Below are 23,147 nucleotides of genomic sequence, written 5' to 3' on the forward strand. Positions count from 1 at the left end.
GTTTCCATTTGGCAGGTCATCTGGTTCCTCTGCCCTCTTTTCTTTTTTGAGGAGCAAGACAATTTCTCTGCTATTTCAGAAACTGTTGCGGTCTCGCCTCCCTGCCTCCTCAGTGTCCCCTGAGCCTGAGCAAAGGGAGTGTCAGAGAAACAGGAATCTGTTTTTTTGGCTCCTGCAACTGCGGCTGATACTCTAAACAATGAAAGAACACAAGAAGAGCCTGCTGGATCAGGCCAGGGGTGGGGGTGGGGGGCATCTAATGCAGAATCCACTTCTCACAGCAGCCAGGCCCATTATGGGAACCCTGAAAGCAAGATATGAGCACCCTTCCCTCCTGTGGTTTCCATAGCAGCATAGTAATGTAAGAAGAGCCCATCTAGTCTGGCATCTTGTTCTCACACTGGCTGCCCAAAAGCCTAGTATGTGAAACCCCGAGCACAAGAGCATTCCCACTCCTGCGGTTTCCAGGAACTTATATTCAGAAGCCTTGCTGCCTCCAACAGCGGAGGCGGAGGAAAGCCATCGTGGCAAGCAGCCATTGCTAGCCCTTCCCCCCATGGATTTGTATTTTAGAGCCATCCAAGGAGGTGGGCATCACCGCCTCCTGTGGGATGGAGTTCCCTGGTTTAACTATGTGCTGTGTGGAAAAGTACATGCAGGTCCCCCTATCCGCCCGCTTGTTAGCCGCAAACATAAACACACAAATATCGCTCTATACACACAGCAGATTCAGATATTTGAACAGCCAGACCTTTGCCCACTTCCTTACTTCCTTGCTTCTTAGTTGGCAGAATCCATTTTCAGGCAGAACCCACAAGGAGGGAGGGAGGGAGGACACAAGATCGGGTGAATCAGGGAGCAGGAGAGCTAAGGCAAATCGTTTCTTTCCCCTTTCTCTCTCTTTTGCTGGTTGGCTGCAGCCATTTTAGAAGTCTTCAGTCAAAATACTCTGAGCCTCCTCTTAAGCCAGTAAATAAATGCAGCCGGTGAAGAAGAAGAAGAGAGCACAGGGTTGGGGGAAGTGGGGGGCAGCGGCTGCCTCGTCCTCCTCACCTGCCTGCTCAGAGTGGAAGACTGAATCTGTTCCAGATTCCAAAGTCCGGAGGGAGGAAAGCCTTCAGCTGCTGGTGGGGGCCCTGTTGCTTTGCCTTTTACACATAACTGCCCTTCAATTGCTGCTAGTTTACTGTGTGGCTTTAGCTGTAATCTCCCTCACTCTTGTGAGGTATTCCTCAGATTCCCCAGAGGGCAGGTATGTGCAATACAAACAGAACAATTAACGAAATGAGGTCTTCCTTACGACACCTTGGACACATGCATTAAGGCAGAAGCTCCCACCGACTCCTCAGTATTATTATTAATATTGTTATTTGCATTCCTAATTGGCTGCTTACATTTGAGCAGGGTGGGTGGGTTTACAAGCATGCACTGTTTTTGGAAGGAAGGAAGGAGCCCTTCTTCCCAGCAACTTTCTCAATCGAAGTTGTGCCTTCAGAAGGAGAGGAGAAACCAGCAGAGCTACCACCCCAGAAGCCCCAGCAGTGCAGATTCCCTTCCTCGGAGCTGGCTGTGGAGGCACCCCGCAAGGGTGCTGCAGGATAGAGCGGCCTGCAGACTGCCCTCTTCCCTTGTCCACCAGAAAAGCCCTTGCATGCATGTTAAACCACCCTGTTTTATAGAATCACAGAGTTGGAAGGGACCCCCAAGGGTCATCTAGTCCAACCCCCTGCAAGGCAAGAACCAGGTGCACACAGCCTGAGGACCAATTCTTGACCAAGTTCCCGAACTGCAGGAGAAATTGCATGTAAAGGCTTGGCAACTCACCCTGGCCCACTTTCATTATGATCTTCATGGAGCGTGTCTGGCAGACCCCGCCTTCCCGGTTCTCCAAACCCTCCAGAGACCCATTGGATGTAGCTGCAAAGCAAGAGGAGATTAAGTAAGGGTTAAGGTGATGCTACACACCCCACCCACCCATATTATTACTAAGTCAAATTTGTTCGTTTGTTTACTTCAGAATTTATACACAGCTTGCTTGCTTGCTTTAAAAAACTCTCAAAGGGGTTTACAAACCCATAATAACACCATCAGGGAAAAGAACCTTAAAAGTGACTCTTGAAATTCTTTCAAAACATAAAATCAACAGTTAGCTGAAAACAGAATTAAAAATATCCCTCTACATTCTACAAAATTAAGTTGCCTTGCCTAAGCAAAAAATGTTCCAAAGTGTATAGGTTCTACCACACTAAAAGAACGAATTCTCACATTATGTGACAGCTGTAACGGTGCCAGTTCCGCCGATTGAAGTGGTCAAGTACGTGGGATATGGTGATCTCACAGGTAAACTGGTCCCCAATTCTTAAGGACTTTATATATTAGTAGTAACGCCTTGAACTCAGCCCAGTAGGAAAAACTCCACATTAGAGTACATAACTAGAAATGATCGGCCATGCGTTAGAGAAATTTCACATCACTGACTCATTCATCCACAAATGGTGGTGATAAAAGTGGCAATGCCCCAAAGTCTTCTTGTTTTAGGAAAAAGCTTTTTTTGTGAAACATGCCTTATCACAAAACAAAATATCCCTTTGGATGCCAAAATAGCACCTCTATTGTACTACTCAGAAATGTCTCAACAATTTCCCCATAAGGATCTCATTGCTCATCTGATCGACTGCTGCACAGCTTACTATTTCATGGTATTGCACAACAAAATTGTATAGTTGGAAGGGACCTCAAGGGTCATCGACTCCAACCCCCTGCAATGCAGGAACCAAAGCAAAATGCAGACCTGTTTGCAATCAATCAACGCACCTGCAACGCACGAAAACATGGTTATGGGCCTCTGAGAACAGAACTGGTGGAATGATCCCTTATCTTAACAACTGAAATGTAATTAAATAGGCATTTGGTGCTTCTGCAGCAGGTGGGGTGGTTGAAAACGGATTGTTGCTTCTTGCATAAATATGGGAAAATAACAATAATTTAAAAATTGGGGGGGAGATGGTGCAAAGGAAGGAGAGATCTCAGGTATTGATCTCTTGCAGGTGGCACCCAAGGAGGCACTGCATGGGGCACAGAGACGCTCACAGGTGTGGTGTGCAAAGGGAGAGGAGGTGTGGCTGGCAGCAGTGGCACTGGCGCTCCAGGGAAAGGTGGATTTCAAATGGTACACCCAAGGGTCATCTAGTCCATCCCCCTGTAATGAAGGAACCACAGCTAAAAAACCCCTGACAGGTGGCCACCCAACGACTGCTTAGAAACCTCCAGTTTCATAAAAATTGTTTTCCAAAAAAAAGAAAAACCCACAGGTAAAACACAGAAAACGAAAAACATGTAAAATATTGTTGGAATACTGCCAGGGAGATAAAGTCCATCATGGCCCCACGTTGCCTCTGGACGTCCATCGATCTCCCGTAGACACGCAGTATCAGCAATTAGCGACACGAGCTCCAGAAATAGCTTGCCACATTCCAGAGCTGATGCACGCTCTTATCAGCAGATAATGCACAGCGAAAGATGCACGCAGGAGAGCATTATTTAACAGTTCAAAAGTAACTAAACCACAACAGAATCGAGAAGATCAATTTATTGAAATAACGTTAGTAAAAACGGCAAAGCACTATTAAAATGCCCTTTTCTTAAAAAGCAGTCAGTTCCTATAAACCCAGAAGAAGGGCTTTGCCTGCTAGCAGAAGGATAGCCAAGAGGGAGACAGCCTGGCTTCTCTAAGGAGGGAGATCCTAAGTTGCGAGGGAGTAGTCACCAAGAAGGCCCTGTCCCACATCCTCACCAATCATGCCTGTGAGAGAGGTAGGTCTGAGAGAAAAGTCGCCTCCAAAAATCTAAAAGCCCAGGCAGATTCATGAGATACCCTGCTTTCCAGATATAGGTCATAACTATTCCTTTGAATTGTGGCTGGGAGCAGACTGGTAGCCATTGGAACTGTTGCAACACGGGAGCTGTCTGCTCCCTATAACCAGCCCCAGTCAGTTTCTGAGCACTTTTCAAAGGCAGTCCCACATAGAGTGTGTCACAGTAGTCCTGACGGAATGCAATTAAAGCATGGGCCAATTCAGATATCTCCAGTTAACTAGGGCACTGAAGCAGATGGAGTGTCAGGCACTTGGGGTGGGGTGGGGTGGAAATCTGGGTTCAGATCAGAATCTTGTTGGGATACCTTAAGGTGTAGGAAAGTGATTTTAAAAAACCAAAACAAATCAAAAACCCTGCAATCCATTACAGGCAGCAACCATTTTTGCACGTGTGACATCCACTGACGCATACATCGCTTTTGGTCCTGGAAGGGGGCGGAACTGGGTTACGCAAGACCACTGATGCACGCAACGACCTGGAACGCAACCCCGGCAAAACACACAACCCCAACCCCAACTCATGCTTGCATTCACAATCAACAGCATACACACATCCATCTCAATTTGCACATGCAGGTCAATATATATGCCATCCGAAAATGAATCCCAATGGTGTCTAAGTTCGTTGAAATGCAGCAAAAATACAAGAAAGAGGTTTTCTTTTTTTTAAAAAAAGCAACCAACCACTCAGTCAGCTTTCAATATTATTGTCCGTACTCTCCAGGCTCCAGCAAATGCATCCCAGACACAGAACTAAGGGTGGGACTGTGCAGGGAGGAGGAGGAGGAGGAGGAGGAGGAGGAGGAGGAGGAGGAGGAGGAGGAGGAAAGGGCCAGTAGAGGCATACAACTGGAATGGAACCCCCAAGGGCAATCTGGTCCAACCCCCTGAATCACTGGAATCACAGCTAAGGATTCCTGGCAGAAGTGCATCCAATCTCTCTTTCGAAAATAGAACTGAGTTCTGCTCATGGGCTTCCCAGTGGGGCATCTGGGTGGCCAATATGAGAACAGGATGCTGGACTAGGTGGGCCTCCTTTGGTCTGAACCAGCAATGCTCCTCTCCATGGTCTTTTGGTGCTGATTTCCCACTAATGCAGGGCGTTGGACTAGATGACTCTTACCTTCCAATCCCACCATTCTATGATTCTAAGAAGAACTCCACTATATGTTAGCAGGAACTGACCTGTAGCTTTCTGTGGAACAACCTTGACCACTGTATTATGGTGCCCAAAGTTTAACTTGCACACAATCACTGCTAACTCTGACATCCTTTGTAAACCCACCAGTTTTCCAAAGTGGCTATAATTGCAGAACAGAGGGCAGCTCAACTCTCTGTCACCCCTCTCCCCTCCACAATCACCAGTCCAGACCAGAGCAACCCAGACGGAATCTCTCGTTCTTGATAGACTGGACGGAGCCACCATCCACAGACCGCAGACCTCCTGGTTCAGGGAGGCAGGACTAAAACCACAATGCCAGTGCGGTCGACAAAGGCTCCTTCTCTGATTACAAGCTCATCCGCTCAATGCCCAGGGAGGGAGAGGCAGAGAAAGAGGGTCACAGAGAACTGGAGAAATGGAGTGGTTCCACCGATATGGACTCCTTCCAAAAGATTTCCCAGACAGAAGGCAGATCTCGACCAAAGATCTGAGTGGTAAGCAGGACTCCCTAGCTGGGAGCAACAGAGAGAGATCAGTTGCTGTTTTGCTCAAAGCAACGAAGTACATAAGAGCTTGCTGAATCAGGCCACTGACCCACCTAGTCCAGCATGCTGCTCTCACAATGGACAAACACACCGAGAACCTAGGAATCAAGATAGGCTGCCTCTGGACCTGGAGGTTCCATAAGAACATCAGAAGGGTCCAGCTGCTGGATCAAGCCAATGACCCATCTACTCCAGCATCCTGTTCCCACAGAGGCCAACCAAATACCTTAATGGGAAATCCATAAGCAGGATTTAAGCACAAGAGCACTCTCCCCACCCCCGAAACCTAGGTCTCCAGAAATTGGTATCCAGAAGCATTGCTGCCTCCTACGATGGAGGCAGAACATAGCCATCATGGCTAGTATCCACCAGTAGCCCTCTCCCCCATAAATGTGCCCATTCCTCTTTTATAGCCATCACTGCCTCCTGTGGAAGCAACTTCCAAAGGTTAACTATGTGCTGTGCCAAGAAGGACTTCCCTTTTATCTGTCCTAAACCTTCCAACATTCAGCTTCATGGATGTCCACGAAGTTCTAGTGTTATGAGGGGGCAAAGAAAAAAAATTCTCCATGCCACCCATAAGCTTATAAACTTCTATAATGTTGCCTCTTATTTGCTTTTCTCCAAAATGATCATTTGGGTTGCCCTTTTCTAAACCCTTTCCAACTCCACTATTTCCTTTTTGATGTGAGGTGAAAAGAAATGTGCACAGGATTCCAGATTCACCCCCCGAGCTCCCCTCCCCACCCTGCCCTACCCAATAAAAACGGGATCCGTTCCGGAGCCCCATTCGCAACCTGAGCAGAATGCAACCCGCGCCTGCGCTTGCACGGGTCGCAATTCGCTGCTTCTGCGCATGCGTGTGACGTCGTTTTGAGCATCTGTGCATGCACGAGCAGCGAAACCCGGAAGTAACCCGTTCCGGTACTTCCGGTCCCTGTGGGACACAACCTAAAAAGATTTAACCTGAAACAAACGTAACAAGAGATATGACTGTATTCAGAATAGTGGTCTGCATGCCCCACCCACTAACGAAGGTAACGACACAATAAAACTCAGGACAGTAGCAGTTGTTTGCACATGTATCCCAAAAATGAATGTGTGAAAAAATAAATATATACACTGATCTAATTTTGCAGCAAAAAAAAATAAGATAGATGCCAATGAACGTTGCATTGAAATTACATTTATGCATTTATATTTTATTTATAATTGTATCTATATTTGTATTTTTATATAACTTCTATTTAGCTGTGATTCTTGCATTGGATGGGGTTGGACCAGATGGCCCTTGGGGGTCCCCTTCTAACTCTACAATTCTACGCTTCTATGACCTCAGAAGGTGGTGGCCTCTCCTTCCTTGGACGTTTTTAAGCAGGTTAGATGGCCATCCATTGGGGATTCTTTGGCTGTGATTCCAACACCGCACATGTTGGACTACGTGACCTGGGGGGGGTCCCTTCCAACAATTCTATAATTCTAAATCTAACAACAACAGCATAAGCAATTGCTTTATAAGGTCATTTGGGTGGAAAACAGTAGCTGGGGGAGATGGGACAGTGGATTTCTACCATAATTGGCTCACTGCTAGAGCTTCACAGTTTAGCTTTTTTGCTGTACGCTTTTCCTGGTGGCAGAAAAAGGCAGCTCTTCTTGCTAGACACTTCTGTTAGAGGTTGAGATAAAGGACGAAGGCTCCTGAAGGCAGGTAGGGCATTCTTCTTCTTTTTTTTAAGGCTACAGCGCAAGGCATGAAATGAATTCTAGCCAAATCACATGGGTCACTTCTCTTCACTTTCCCTGCTTGGAAGCACCGGGGTGATAATTCTTCTAGACACGGAAAGCGCACAGGGCAGAGGCAGAAGCAGGAGGGAGTGCGCTGGGCCACACAAAGCATGGACATCAGCATTGTTGATGCCTGAACTCGCAGAGCTGGAAAAGGTTCGGAAAAGGGCAACCGAGATAATCGAGAGGATGGAACAATGCCCATGTGGGGGGAAGGTTGCAGCATGCGAAGAAAGACTACAGCGTATGGGGCTTTTCAGTTTAGAGAAAAGGTGCTGGAGAGGCGACATGACAGAAGCTTATACAATGATGACTGGCCTGGAGAAAGTGGAGGGAGAGAAGCCCGCCCACCCGCCCACCCTCATGCAGCCGCTTCCTAAAACTGCAACTCATGGACATCCAATGAAGCTGAATGTCGGAAGATTCGGGACAGAGAAAAGAAATCACTTATTCGCGCATAAACTATGGAAGTTGCTCCCGCAAGAGGCAGTGGTGGCCACCAAGCCGGATTAGACAAATTCATGGAGGAGGGGAGGGCTATCAATGGCTCCTAGCCACAGTTGCTAGGCTCTGCCTACATGGTTAGAGGCAACAATGCTTCTGAACACGGGTTGCTAGAAACTGCAGGAAGGGAGAGGGTGCTCTTGGGCTCAGATCCTGCTTGTGGGTTTTCCATTGGGGCATCTGGCTGGCCCCTGTGAGAAGAGAGTTCTGGACAAGATAGGCCATTGGACTGATCCAGCAGACACTCCATATGTTCTCACAAAGAAACCTGCTAAGTAAGCATCATGCTATCATCCACAGAAGCACTTTTGCCTCCCGAGAACTACATTAACGAGTAAGAACATACTACCTGTTTTACAGTGGTGCCTTGCAAGACGAAATTAATTCATTCCGCGAGTTTTTTCATCTAGCGAATTTTTCGTCTTGCGAAGCACGGTGTTGGAAAAGTTTTGGAAAAGCTTCAAAAATCACCAAAAACCTCAAAAAAGGCTACCACACCGCGTTCTATGAGTTGCTCCTCGAAGTCAAGTCACAACTGTATTAACGGTGTTAAGAAAAAGGAAACAAACTTGCAAAAAACGCAATACGTTTTCGTCTTGCAAAGCAAGCCCATAGGGAAATTCGTCTTGCGAAGCAGCTCAAAAACCGCAAAACCCTTTCATCTAGCGAGTTTTTCATCTTGCGAGGCATTCGTCTTGCGGGGCACCACTGTATTTTATTGCATATGTATGTAGCCCTCCAGGGACGCGGGTGGCGCTGTGGGTTAAACCACAGACCCTAGGACTTGCCGATCAGAAGGTCGGCAGTTCGAATCTCCGCGACGGTGTGAGCTCCCGTTGCTCGGTCCCTGCTCCTGCCAACCTAGCAGTTCGAAAGCACGAAGTGCAAGTAGATAAATAGGTACCGCTCAGGCAGGAAGGTAAACAGCGTTTCCGTGCGCTGCTCTGGTTCGCCAGAAGCGGCTTAGTCATGCTGGCCACATGACCTGGAAGCTGTACGCCGGCTCCCTTGGCCAATAAAGCGAGATGAGCACCACAACCCCAGAGTCGGCCATGTCTAGACCTAATGGTCAGGGGTCCCTTTGCCTTTTATGTAGCCCTCCTTTTTTCCTCCAAGGAGCTCAAAGTGGTGCACATGTTTCTCTTCCTCCTTTCATCCACACAACAATCCTGAGAGGTAGCTTAGGCCAAGAGGCAGAGACTTGCCCCCAAGGTCACACTCAGTGAGCTTCATGGTGGAGTGAGGATTGGAACCCTGGTCTCTCCCAAGGTCAAGCCGGACACTCTAAGCACTACACCACTTGGGTACCAGATAAGAACATCAGAAGAGCCTGAATGGCCCATCTAGTCCAACACCCTGTTCTCACAGTGGCCAACCAGATGCCCCAATGGGAAACCCACAAGCAGGATCCGAGCATAAGAGCCCAACTCCTTTCCTATGGTTTCCATAAAAATGCAAGAGGTTGGATGGCCATCTGCCTGGATTATTAACTGTGATTCCTGCATTGCATGAGGTTGGGCTAAGTGACACTTGGGTCCGTTCCAACTCTACAATGGTGCCATTCCATGAGTGCATCAGTGCAGACTTGCACAGTCCCTCCTCCCCACACACTCAGCGAAACTAAAACTTTGGGGTGGGGTTTGCGTGTGTTATTTCCATCTTTCAAAGCAAAATGTGATCTGGGCAGGTTGGAAGATTTGGAACGTAGAACGCTTGGCGAAAGATAAAATGTAAGGGGGCTCTTAAACAGTAAGCTTTGGACAAAATTAAGCATTCTGAGCTGCCTCCCAGGTTCCCTTTAGCAGGTCTCTGTTATGATTTGGGCTCCAGCGCACCATTAACGTGCCGTGGCTGCAGCAAAATCCAAGCTGCTGGCCTTTTTATGGGGCTAAATGACTCTTGCAGCTGTGCAAGCTGTCTGGGTACTTTTAAAGGCGCAGGTAGAGCAGAGGCAAAACTCCACACATCTTTCCCTTTCCTTTGCATTCAGATCAAACCCAACAAAATCATTAAGTAAATCATATGAAATTCTTTCTGAGTTTAGGTCCTACAAGAAATCTGTACCAAAACAGCTGGGGGGAAAGGTATTTCAGACAGGAAATTCCATTGGGCTCCCGGACCCAAGAAAATAAGAAGAGATTGCTGGATCAAGCCAATGGCCCATCCAACCTGTTCTCACAATGGCCAAATGGCCCAAGGAATCTAGGTAGACTGCCACTGGACCTGGAAGATCCATAAAAAGAAAGGAAGAGCCCTGCTGGATCAGGCCAATGGTCCATCAAGTCCAGCATCCTCTTCTCACAGTGGCCAACTAGATGCCCCAGTGGGAACTCCACAAGTAGGATGCGAACACTAGAAATCATGGCATCTAATGAAGCCGAATATTGGAAGATTCAGGACAAGGAAGTCCTTCTGAGTTAATGTATGGAACTCACTTCCACAGGAAGCAGTGATGGCTACCAACCAAGAGGATTGGGCAAATTCATGGAGGAGAATCACACTATCAATGGCTACTAGCCAGGATGGCTATGCTCTGCCTCCAAAGTCAGAGAGAAAATAAATGTTTCTGAATACCAGTTGCTGTAAACCACAGGAGGGGAGAGGGCTCTTGTGCTCAAATCCTGCTTGTGGGTTTCCTCTTGAGGCATCTGGCTGGCCACTGTGAGGACAGGGTGCTGGACCAGATAAGCCATTAGCCTGATCCAGAGGGCTCTTCCTTTAAGCAGTGTCTTCTGCTTTGCCCGTTTTAAAGCGTGTTCAACAATTCATTTCCTGGGCTAGATTCAGACATTTGATAGTTTAAATGCCATGCTGACCGTTTTCATAGAACATCAGCCTGCAAGCTATTTAATTAAATATAAATACACTACATTTCCTCACCAGTTGGACTTCAAACACCCTGATGGGCACTGACATTTGCATCTGCCTTCAGGAGCCTTCATGCTTTATCTCATCCAACTGAATATTTAAGGGGGGGGGGTGCATGCAAGCAAATACTTTTTCTTGTGATTTAGCAAATTTTTCGTTTCCATGTTCTGCATCAGTTCCAATTGCGTTTCTACATTCTGCAAGACACCCTGGGAATTTTACCAAAAGGCATGGGATGAATCCCTTAAAACACACATTCACAGAACAGTAGAGTTGGAAGGGACTCCAAGGGCCATCTAGACAATGCAGGAATCACAATTAATTGCAAATGTGTAAAATAATTTTCAACATTAGAATTGCAACATTGCAGTCCATTTTGAAAGGACCGTGGCCTCTCAGCTTAGGAACCAGAGATGCTCAAAATGCATTTCGGCACAGACAGATTATTTCTTAGGCAGAAATAATCAGATGAACAACTATATGATGGGGGACACCTCCCTTGACAGCAGCACAGGTGGAAAGGATCTGGTGGTCTTAGTAGAGACTACAAGCTTCACATGAGTCAACAGTGTGATGCAGCAGCAAAAATGGCTCATGCAATCCTAGGCTTGATCAACAAAAGTTTAGTGTCCATATGAAGGGAACGAATAGCAACCTATTCTGCCTTGGCCACACACCAACTGGAGTCCTATGTACAGTTCTGGGCACCCTGCTTTAAGGAGGATACTGACAAGCTGTGCAGAGGAGGGCAGCCAAGAGTTGGAAAGGACCCCAAGAGTCATCTAGCCCAACCCCCTGCAATGCAGAAATCACATCTCATGAATACCTGACAGGTGGCCGGCCATCTGACGTCTGCTTAAAATCTTCTAAGGAGGAGAGTCCATTACCTCCTGAGCTTGTGTGTTCCGCTATTGAACAGCTCTTACCCTCAAAAAGTTCTTCCTAGTATTTAGTCAGAATCTCCTTTCTTGCAATTTGAATCCATTGGTTTTGGTCCTCCCCTTTAGAGCAGAAGAAAACAAGTTTGCTCCACCTTCCACATGACAGCCCTTCAGATATCTGAAGACAAGAGACCTTTAAAAAGAAGAAGGGGGCAACTTTCCAAACTCTTAAAATCCTGCAGTTTGCTTTTATCTTATTTTGTGGTATCTGAATGCTTATTTGTTTTCCGGTAATTTTCACTTCTGGAAAGCTATGACGGGAACCTCTTGAAGGGGGAGGGGATCCAAAATAAACTAAAAACCGGGGCGGGAGGGGTGCTTTTCCTCAAAAACCTTGGTATCTCGCAAAGCAAAGCCTTCACAGAATTTCAAGGTGGTGTCAGCCAGAACATCTCGTTGCAGGGTGCATTGTTTGGGGCCATGTTCAGAAGGGCAGGGAACTGGGAAAGAATAACAGAACTGAAGCGTGGGAAGGGATCTCCAAGGGTCCTCTAGTTGAACCCCTCCACACACAATGCAGGAATCCCAGCTCAAAAATCCTGACAGATGGCCATCCGACCTCTATTTAGAAACCTCCAAGGAAGGAAAGAGCACCACCTTCCCGGCAGGCTTAAGCTTCGTGGTTCCCTTTCAGGAACTGACCACCGGACAGACGTCCAAATCAAGCATCCTCTCACACTTGATTGTCTTGGCTCCGTTGAACCACTTGGCCCGTGCGCTCACTGCAACTTGCCAGGACCTTTGCATTTCTTTTCAAGGAAGCAAATTAAAAAAAAAAATCCTCTCCCTTGCCTCCTTGCCTAACACCTTGGAGAAAAGAAGCCTTTTAATGAAAGCCATTTAGAATTCAGAAGCTTGATGTTTCGGGGACTCCAAGAGGATGGGGAGAAAATGTCACATGAGGCTTTTGCAGGCCTTGCCGGTTGTTTGGAAATCCAAGCTCCAAGCAATGAAAGAAGAAGGAAGAGGAACATGAGAACATAAAAAGGGCCTGCTGGATGAGGCCAACTAGTCTAGAAAACTGTTCCCACAGTGGCCAGATACCCCTAAGAGCCTCGAAATCTAGATAGACTGCCCCTGGGACTGGAGGTTCTGGAAGAACACAGGGAAGAACTTGTTTGCTGGATCAGGCCAATAGCCCATCTAGTCCAACATCCCGTTCTCAGTCCCCAAACAGGCGCTCCAAAGGTAGACCAACAAGCAGGACATGAGCACAACAGCTCTCTCCCCTCCTGTGGCTTCCAGCCACTAGGATTCAGAAGCATTGTGGTCGGTAGCCCTCCCCTCCTCCATGAATTTGCCTAATCCTCTTTTAAAGCCATCTATGCTGGTGGACATCACTGCCTCCTGAGGTTAGGAATTCCAGAGTTTAACTCTGCGCTGCAGTAAGAAGGGACATTCCTCTATCTGTCCAGAATCTTTCCATATTCAGCTTCATGGGATGTCCACCAGTTCTAGTGTAATGGGAGCTGTTTGATAGTGGAACGCACTCCCTCAAGATGCAGTGGGCTCTCCTTCATTGGAGGCTTTTAAGCAGAGGTTGGATGGCCATCTGCCAGGGCTTGTTGATTCCTGCATTGCAGGGGGCTGGACTAGATGGCCCTTGGTGATCCCTTTCAACTCTACAATATTCTATGATTCTATGAGAGAGGAGCATTTTATAAACTTCCATGCATAATTTTATAAACATCTATTGTGTCCCCTCTTCCTCACCTTTTCTTTAAGTTAAAAAGTCCGAAAAACTGCAAGATTTCTTCATATGTCGCAACGGTTTTTTTATTTGCACTACAACCTGTTTTCAAATGCTGCAACTATTCTTCATAGGAGAGTTTCTCCATCCCCTTGATAGTTTTGGTTGCCCTCTTCTGAACCTTTTCCAACTCCACAATATCCTTTTTGACGTTCTCGGCAGGAGAAGAGGGGTAACAGCTGTGCCCAGGGTGTTTGGCAGCAGGTGAGAGAATGATGAGCCCCAGGAAACTGCCATGGTCCAGAAAATGCAGCAGATTCTCCACCTGGGTTTTGGAAACCAGGGGCGGGGGGGGGGGCACAGCGGAAGAGAACAGCCCCCGCCCACCCTCCTTTTAAGCTTCCTCTGGGCTTAAATCCTGCCAGTAATAGAAAAGGCAAGGGGAGAGGAGCTTACATCTCTCGAGGTTTCAGGGGAAGACAAAAACGTGGGTGGTCCAGACTTGCTTTTTACGGCGATCTCTGGAAGTTGGCAGCAGAGAGGTCTTGGGACTCGCGGGGGATCCGAGATCAGACGAAGATCTTTGGCCCACCCAGAGGCTGAGGATCAGTGCTCAGTGGATGCAAGGAGGAGAAGTCAAGGAAGATTAAGGTCAGGCATGAGACAGGACGAGAGACAAAGGAACACAGGAAGCAGCCTTATATTGAGTACTTGGTCTATCTTGCTCAGCACTGTCTATGCTTTCTGGCAGCAATGGCCCTCCAGGTTTTCAGTTAAGGGGTCTCTCTCCTGGCCCTATCTGCAGATGCCACTGGGGATTGAACTTGCAAGGCAGATGCTCTACCACTGAGCTGTGACACTTCTGCTAGGAATAAAGTAAGATTCCAGTCCTCATGGTTCTCAATAACAGGCTCAGCTGAATGGAAAAACATAGGAAGCTCCCTTATACTGAATCAGACCCTTGCTTCTCTTATCTACACTGACTGGCAGCAATAGCTTGCCAGGGATTCAGGCAGAAGTCTATTATAGCCCTACCTGGAGATGCCACTGGGAAAGGGATTTTTCTGCCTTCAAGATCGATGCTCTACCACTGAGCTACGGGGGCCTTTGTTGGGCAATCACTGCCATGGAGGATCCACTCACCCTGCTTCCCTTTTGCAGGGCTGCTTAAACTCTTGGGTTGCCCTTAGAGGAAAGAATATACAGGCATTCCCCCACTTAACGCGCATTCTACTTGCACACGACTGCTTTTACAAGGGTCGCCGCAAAGTAAGTAAAGAATTTGAATGAAACGGCATGCTTTCCCTTGCTCAGGTCAGCTGCCTGGAAGTCGCTCTTGGCCACTCGCTTGCTGCGATGGCACTGAATGGAGGGAAGGCATGCTGGGCAGAGGCCTCAAGCAACTTCCAAGCAGCAGCCCCAGCCGTGCACATAAGTCTCTCTCCTCCCCACACATGCTCTCTATTAAAGTGGGGGGGGGGGCTCCCCACTTTATGCAATTTCAGTGACGCACGCAGAGGCCCGGAACATAACCCCCATGTAAGCAGGGGACACCTGTATACAAAAGTATACAGGGCCTTCAAAACAGCAGCTCAGTTTAACGGATTTCACCCGATAAACACCACGACGCAGGGTGAGATTTCAGCCTAAAAACACCATGATGAAGGGTTCCTGCAAAGCAAAAGGCCTGGAAATTCCTGGAAATGTCCAGCCCCTTGCAGTTGTAAAGGAACAAGTTATGAAAAGACAGGTTTTCTCCAGTAAGATCTGGAGCATTACAGAGTTCGGCCTGGCTGCCATCAGCTCCCAAAACAGCATTTCTGCTGTTCTGGGTGTACATTATATGTTAAGTAGTTTTTGCTGCCTTTAGGATAGCAAAGGAAGATAGGAAGTTTGCTCGTACTAAGTCAGACCATTGGCCCATCTAGTTCAGTACTGTCTACACTGACTGGCAGGGATGGTGCTCCAGGGTTTCAGGCAGGGGTCTCTCTCCCAGCCCCAACTGGAGATGCCAGCAGGGGTTGAAGATGGGAGTTTCTGCTTGCAAGGCAGGTGCTATAGCTCTACAGAAAGTGTTGCAGAGGTTCCGTTCAAGCTTTCGACTCCTCCCCATCTCCTAAGCCCCTTGCTGTCCATTGCCTCCACTTAGCCGTGCAGAAGGCAGGAACCGTTGGCTCCAGATTTGTTCCAGATTTCTACTGGTCTTGAACAGAAAGCCTGACATTACACAAGTTAAGCTAAAGGGATTGAGCTACTCATGTAAGCAGGATTTGAGAACAAGAGCCCCTCCCTTCCCGCAGTTTCCAGCAACTGATAATCAGAAGCCTTACTGCCACCAACCATAGAAGCAGAGCAGAGCCATTGTGGCTAGTAGCCATCAGTAGCCCCCTCTTCCATTAATTTATCCAATCCCCTTTTAAAACCACCCAAGTTGGTGGCTATCCCTGCCTCCTGCAGCAGCAAGTCCCATAGGTTAATGAAGAGGACCTTCTTTTGTCTGTCCTAAGTCTTCCAACATTCAGCCTCAGCGGAAGTCCACAAATTCTGGAGTCACGAGAAAAGGAAAACAGCTTTTCTCTGCCCGCCTGCCTTCCTCAGGCTATGCATGATTTCTTAAACTTTTATTGTGCCGCCTCTTCATCGCTTTTCCCCTGCGCTAAAAGGTCCCAAATGCTGCAACCTTTCCTCTTGGGGGAGTCATCTGATTGTCTGCGGGTGCCCTTTTCTGATCTTGCTGCAACTCTTGATATGGTGGAAACTGGAGAGGAGGCATTTGACAGGGATCCAAAAGGCCAGCTTCCCAACCTTTCACATCAGACCCTTCACCTTTCACTGCTCCCCCTCTGCCTGAGGATCCACCTGCCCTTTGCGAGGAAGTGACCTACTCACAGCAGAAAGGGCATCGTTCTACTTGGAGCAGACAGACAAAGACAACAGGCCACCAATCACCCACAGGTGTGGGGAGAAGAGATACAACAGCTGACAATAGAGAATCCTCAGCAATGAATATCTGAACAAAAGTGCTGGATCAGGCCAATGGCCCACACAGTCCAGCATTCTGTCCTAAACAGCCAGATGCTCAAATGGGAAACCAGCAAACAGGATCTGAGTAGGAGAGGCAATGCTCTCCCCTCCTGTGGCTTCCAGCAACTTGCGGCATTCAGAAGCATTGCTGCCTCCATCTCAACAGTCCTCTCCTCCACAGATTTCTCAAATCCTCTTTCAAAGCCATCCAAATTGGTGGCCATCCCTGCCTCCTGTGGGAGGGAGTTCCAGAGATTAATTAAGCTCTGAGTAAAGAATGGATTTCTTTTTAGGCGTCCTAAATCATCCAAACAGTCAAATCCTGGGATGTGGGGCCCAAAATGAAAGGGGCAGGTGATGCCCTGCTTGCCTCCACGGAAGCTGTTCTGATTGTTCTACCCACATACCTCTATGGCCATTAAGTCCCACATCCTTGCCCCCCCCCACATTGCAATCAGGCTCGTCACATTGAGCCCCTTGGTGCTGCTCTCCACCCCAAACAAGCATCCCAATAGGCTTCACCCCAGGATATAGGTGAAACTGACAGGCCCGCTTTTCATTTTCACGACCGCCAGAAAGTGTTATGTTGTTAATGCAATCTTGTTATATTTACACTGCTGAAATGTTGTTCGTTTGCAATGTGTTATATATTTGCTACTGTGTTGTTTTCCCATGGTGCTATTATGAAATTGCACTTGCAATGTTTGATTCTGAGATGCATTCCTGTTTTTTCTCGGCTGCTTTGAAAAGCAGCAAACAAAGGAATCTGGAAGATTCAGGAAGTCCTAACACAGCACATAGTTAACCTGTGGTACTCCCTCACGCAGGAGGCAGTGATGGCCACCAACTTGCTTGGCTCTAAAAGAGGACTGAACGAATTCACAGAGGAGAGGGCTGCTGATGACTAACTAGAAACAATGGCAATGTTCTGCCTCCGCAATCAGAGGCGACGATGCTTCAGTGCCAGATGATGGGAGCTGCAGGAGGGGAGAGTGTTATTGTGCTCGAATCCTGCTTGTGAATTTCCTATTGGCATCTGGATGGGCCACTGTGAGAAGAGGATGCCATCGACAACCCTCTCACCCATGTCTAATCTTCTTTCAAAGCCATCCACATTGGTGGCTATTGGGGCTTCCTAGGGGAGCAAGTTCCACAAATTAAATATGCACTGTGCTAAGAAGTCCTTCCTTCTATCTATCCTGAATCTCCTAACACTCCGCCTCAGTGAATGTCCATGAGCATTTGAGGGGGAGAGGGGGCTTTTTCTCTCTCCACTTTCTCTAGGCCATGCATAATTTCATAAACGCCTATTGTGCTGCCTTCTTCCACACCTTTCCTCCAAACTAAAAGTGAGCGAGCAGCAGGCTGTGTCTTTGCTCCCGCCTAAGATGCTCTCAAGTCCCCAGGCTGGCTTCCTCGCTAGGAGGGAAATCCCAGATCTAACAAGTCCTTGTTCCTCCCATATAAAGGAGCCCTTGAGAGAGATGTTGCACGCTGGGACTCTTTGCTCTTGAGAAGCAATGGCAGCTGTGGGGAAGCCGGCAAGCAGAAGTGGGGGTGGGGCGGGGGCGGGGGGGGGGTTGAGACTCTCTCCGGAAAAGCATCCCTCGGCCATATAACTGGAGCAGGTGGCGGGGGCTGAACGGCACGGCAGCTGTGCAAACCCCAAAGAGCAACACAAGGCTCGGGTCTGTTCTAGACCTCACGGCGGCCTGGGATGTCTCAACTCTGCAGACTTTTTGGTTTGGAGCAGAGGCAGCACGATAGAGATATTGTGTCCGGTTCTGGAGGAGGATAATGACCAGCTGGAAGGTGTGCAAGAGGAAGGCAGCCAAGAGGATGAAGGACCTGGAAACTAAGCCTTTCAAGGAACGTTGGGAGTTCTATCATGACACCTTTTCTCTAAACTACAAAGTCCCAAATGTTGCAACTGTTCTCAATCAAACACATATTCAATTCTCTCCCGAGTTAGCCCTGCTGAATATGTGGAGACATTTCACCAAAAGGAAATGACATGGACTCCCCTATGAGGAACGGTTGCAACGTTTGGGGCTTTTCGGTTTGGAGAAAAGACAACAGAAGAGACGCGATAGACGTTTATAAATGGATGCAAAGCATGGAGGAAGGGGAAAGAGAAATGTTTTGCTCCCTCTTTTCTAACACTGGAATTCGTGGACATCCCATGAAGCTTGTGTTGGAAAATTCAGGACAGATAAAAGAAAGTCCTTCTTCACACAGTGCAGTTAAACCATGGCACTCACTCCCCCAGGAAGCAGTGATGGCCACCAATTTGGATGGCTTTAAAAGAGTGGGCAAATTCACGGAGGAGGAGAGGGCCATTGATGGCCACCAGCCATGAGAGAGTCTCTGCTCTGCTGCCAGAGGCAGCAACCATCCTAATAACAGTTGCTGGGAACCGCAGGAGGGGAAAGGGCTCTTGTGCTCAAACCCTACCTGAAGATTTCATAGAATTGTAGAGCTGGAAGGGATCCCGGGGGTCATCCAGTCCAACCCACTGAAATGCAAAAATCTCAGCTAAAGCATCTATTGAGGCATCTGGTTAGCCATAGAAAGAAAAGGATGGCCTCTTTTGGCCTTGTCCAACAGGGCTGTTCTTATGTTCTTATGGAAGAAAAGCCAGCATTCACTCCTCTAGCCCAATGGGCTTTCACTGGTCCAGACCAAAAACCTGCCTCAGACCCACAGCCTGCAACACGAAACCCACTTTTACATTTTGACTTTTGATTAATACTAACAATGCACACTGGTCACGCCAAAATTGTGACAGACGGAGCAGCACCCCTTAGTGTTGCTACAGAACACAAAGCAATGATATGGTGTGTGTTTTATGCTGAATCTGAGCGGAAAGGCTGAGAGGCCATTGAAAGTCAGTGATTTTTGCATTCTGGGTGGTCTTGATAGCCAAAGACCAGCCACATTCAACCTGCGCATGGGGGGGGGGGGACCGGACAGGGACGACAGGGCCCTTGAGGGGCCCAGCCTAGAGACTCATTCTGGACCCTGCCTGCAAGCACGGGACACAAACACACATTTCAGCTTGTGAATAGGGGTGGTGTTACATCTGATTTAGGATTAGGAATGGGATTTTGTTTGGGGTTGGGACAAGTTTAAGGCCAGAGCTGGGGCTTACCAGGATTTTGGGAACAGAATGTTTTTAAAGAAAGGGCTAGTTCTGTGATATTTTTATTGTAACAATACGTGTGTTTTAAAAAATATCTGATAGATAGACAGAGATACAGGCGCGCACGCACACACACACACACCATTATGCGCATTCCACTCAAGTGCAACTGCATTTACATGCATCACTGCGAAATAAATAAATGATTTGAACCAGGAAATGGTGCCGAAAGAGCAGGAGAGAGCAGGGGAGCAGGGAAAACAGCTTGCACGGCCGCTCCAAGTGTCTCACTGCTGGCCCCCCCACTCACTCACTCTCTTTGGCCTTCTTCTTCCCGGCTATCAGGGTTCTCTTGCCGGGGGGGGCATGCTCCATGCCTTCACAAGCCCCTCCCTCCCTTGCTCGTATCAATTGTGTTTCTTGGGCAGGGTTTGAAAGTCCCTCTACCCTCCCTTGCCCTCTCTCTCTCGCTGCCCCACAAGAAGGGCAGCAACATTATTTCTTGAGGGTGGGGGCAAAACTAAATGAAAAGAAACCCGTCTCCAGCAACTTCCGAGACTAACGGGGAGATCACTGAGAGGCCCCGTAGCGGCGCTGGGCACCTGGAGACACCCAGCTACAACCCCCCCATATCCAGTTTCTGATCATCAGAAGCAGGCAAGGGCACATCGCAGCCCGGGTGAAGGTGAATGGGATGGACAGTTATCAGCTGAAAGAGTGCTGCTTCCCAGCCTCTCTCAAAAGCACCCCTCCCCACGTTACACAAATTTCCCATATACGCGCGGAGTCCCTGAATGTAACCCCCGCGTAAGTGGGGGGACGCCTGTATATAAAAAAATTATACTAATGTTTGATTGCTTTTTTAATGGTTCCTTTCCCCCTCTCTGTTTCTAGCTGTTTCTCTTTTACCTATAAAGCCACCTTGAGTCCCTGTCAGTGGGAAAAGGTGGGATATAAATATGAATATACTAATGAAAAGTAGTCGGGCAAAATAAGACCAGAGGGCAAACAGTGCAGCCGGGGAGACTCACAGGTGATGAAGTAGTCCTGGTGTCTCTTGAACTCCAGGCCCATGTAATTGGGGCTGAACTCCTGGAACTTGATGGTGAAGCGGATCTCCTGGTCAGGCCGGTTGCAGGTCACCAACACGTTGGGGTCCATGATGGTGCTGCAGGCGTCTGCCTGGCCGCGCTTCACCAGGTAGAGCTTGTAGTACTCATAGGGCCTGGAGGACTCGGCCTTTGGGCAGATAATGTCCAGCTTGTCCCCAATTTCTGGGTAGATGATCAGTCCCTTTCCAGACACAAACCTGAGAAAGGAGAAGGAAAGATATTAGAGCAATGATTAGGATGATGGTTGCAACCCAACCTCCTACAATACACAAATCACAATTGTTGTTGTTGTTGTCCCACTTTCCGCCTTAAGGTCCCAGGGCAGGTAACATCATTAAAACAAAACATTAAAAGCAGTTTTTATAAATGTCCAAAATGTTACAGGGAGGAAAAACATTTTTGACATTTTAAAAACCGCTTCTAATCTTGTGCTCATATGTACATATCTGGGTATAGATAACCTAATTGTCATAGGGGTTGCAATAAACTTGGTGCAGATGATCATTTATGGTGGACTTGCTCAGTCAGTAGAGCATGAGACCCTTAATCTCGGGGCTGTCGGATTGAGCCCCATGATGGGCAAGATTTCTGCACTGCAGCAAGTTGGACTATGATTATCCTCATGGTTCCTTCCAACTTTACTATTCTATGATATGATTCCATGGCAAGAGTTATCGAGGGATGAAGGCAAGGAGATGGAAGAACTGAACATCAACTTAGGTTCCCAAAGGGTGTGTGACTCGCCACACTGGTGTGGCAGGAGAGGATGACAAGTGTGGAGGGGGAAATTCAAGGGCAATCAAAGAAACATTTGAACATTTCAGTGTTGTAGTATAGTATGAATACACACACACACAACCCAGAAACAGTATGAAACATCGGAAGAGAGGAAGGCTTCTTTGTGTTGAAGAGGAGATGAGAATTTTTCTGCGTCAGATTAGACCTAATATAAATGAGATTACCTGGCAAATGCAAGCTCACACCTCTCATGGAGTTTGTAAGTATACTTAAGGTACATATGGAAGAGGCTCATTTATAATTACATTTTGGGAATGATTCATGTTCTTATGCCGCCACATTGTTTTATGCTTTCTGCATATCCCATGATCACATTATAAAGTAATCCTGTTCTATGGTATAATCAAGAACTGCTAGGAGCTGTTTCTTTTTTGCTTTCCAATGCATTTCTTATCAATAAAAAATTGGGTGTGGCACAAGCAAATTTTCATTCTGAAAGTGTGGCCCAGAGGGGGAAAAAAAGTTTGGAGAACACAGACTTAGGCTAACGACCATAATCTGCTCCTGGTGAAAGATAACTCAGGAACAGATGTGAAGGCAAAATTATCCTGACTGCTGCAGGGCAGAAACAGAGGGCTCCAGGAGGGTGGGGGGAATAGTGGTGTGGGCCCAGACTGCTGGCTGCACCCTCCCAGTCAGGCTGCGAGGCATTACCTCTTTCCTAAAGCAGGGGGGGTGGGGGAGAAAGGGAGAGGAGGGGGAGAGAAAACACTTTCCACAAATGCGCAACAAGGATGCAGAACTTAAGAATGGATGAATGTAAGAATATCCTTCTGGATCATGCCATTGGTCCACCTAGTCCAGTTCTCACAGGGGCCAAATGCCCCTAACATCTTAGGAATTGAGATAGACTGCCTCTGCAGCTGGAGGTTCCATAGGAGCTTGAGAAGAGTCCTGCAGGATAAGGCCAAAGGGGGACCATCCAGTCCAGCATTCTCTTTTCAAGGTGGCTCACGAGATGCTCATTATGGGAAACCAGAAAGCAGGGTCTGAGTAAAAAAAGCCCTCTCCCCACATCAGTTTCCAGAAACTGGACTTCAGAATCATTTCCATAAGGTAAATACTTTATTATCTGTTTGAAGCTGGGCTGTGTTTGTATTTCTGCTCCTCTAACCTGTGATTCAGAATATGTTCAGAATGTCTGAAAGGAGATGTAGGAATCCTGTAATTGTAGAGTTGGAAGAGACCCCCAGGGTCATCTAGTCCAACCCCCTGTAGTGCAGGAATCACAGCCAATTGCAGAGAAGGCAAGAGAAAATAAGGTCTAGGTATGCTATGTTGCAGGTGACTATGACACAGAGCCCATAACGCTGCCCAGAGCTTTTAAAAGGAAGTTGTTCAGAGTGTCCCCTTCTCACTGCCTTCTGACAAACCCCACCCATGTACAAAGGTCCCCTTCCATGCCTTTTGGCAGCCTGGTGACTCACCCACGAAACCACCCCACAGATCATGGGACTGAGGCCCGTTTCTCAGAAGCAGCTGATAAGGTGCGTAAGCGTTCTGCCCCAGCTCACAAGACTGAACACTCCTCCATCCAAAGAAATGAAAGAAATAAAAACCCAGCAGTGGAAGAGATGGGACGCAGGAGCCTCATTCTATCAGCTTTGCTGAAAACCCGGCTCTATCAGCCGTTGAATAGTTTAGAAATCAATGCCAGAATTTTTATTTTTCCTCTTCCCTCCTCCTCCCTTTTTCTTGCGT

At 47.7% G+C, this 23,147-nt stretch overlaps 2 protein-coding genes across 2 annotated transcripts in view; both read right to left on the reverse strand.

Moving 5' to 3' along the window:
- The window catches only part of LOC310698311 (uncharacterized protein), a gene marked incomplete at its 5' end in the record, with an annotated part of 139,984 nt that overhangs the window by 37,343 nt on the left and 79,494 nt on the right, over nucleotides 1-23,147 (reverse strand). The gene's annotated exons all lie outside the window — the stretch shown is intronic.
- The window catches only part of EFNB1 (ephrin B1), a 73,549-nt gene that overhangs the window by 8,976 nt on the left and 41,426 nt on the right, over nucleotides 1-23,147 (reverse strand). The window contains exons 2-3 of the mRNA XM_083485312.1: nucleotides 20,568-20,845; nucleotides 1,825-1,917 (exon numbers count right to left, since the gene is read on the reverse strand). Of these exons, the coding sequence (XP_083341438.1) occupies nucleotides 1,825-1,917; nucleotides 20,568-20,845 (371 nt within the window). The remainder of the gene's footprint in view (nucleotides 1-1,824; nucleotides 1,918-20,567; nucleotides 20,846-23,147) is intronic.

This window comes from Podarcis liolepis (assembly GCF_965112155.1).
Source record: "Podarcis liolepis genome assembly, chromosome: Z".
In the NCBI taxonomy this organism is placed as follows: domain Eukaryota; kingdom Metazoa; phylum Chordata; class Lepidosauria; order Squamata; family Lacertidae; genus Podarcis; species Podarcis liolepis.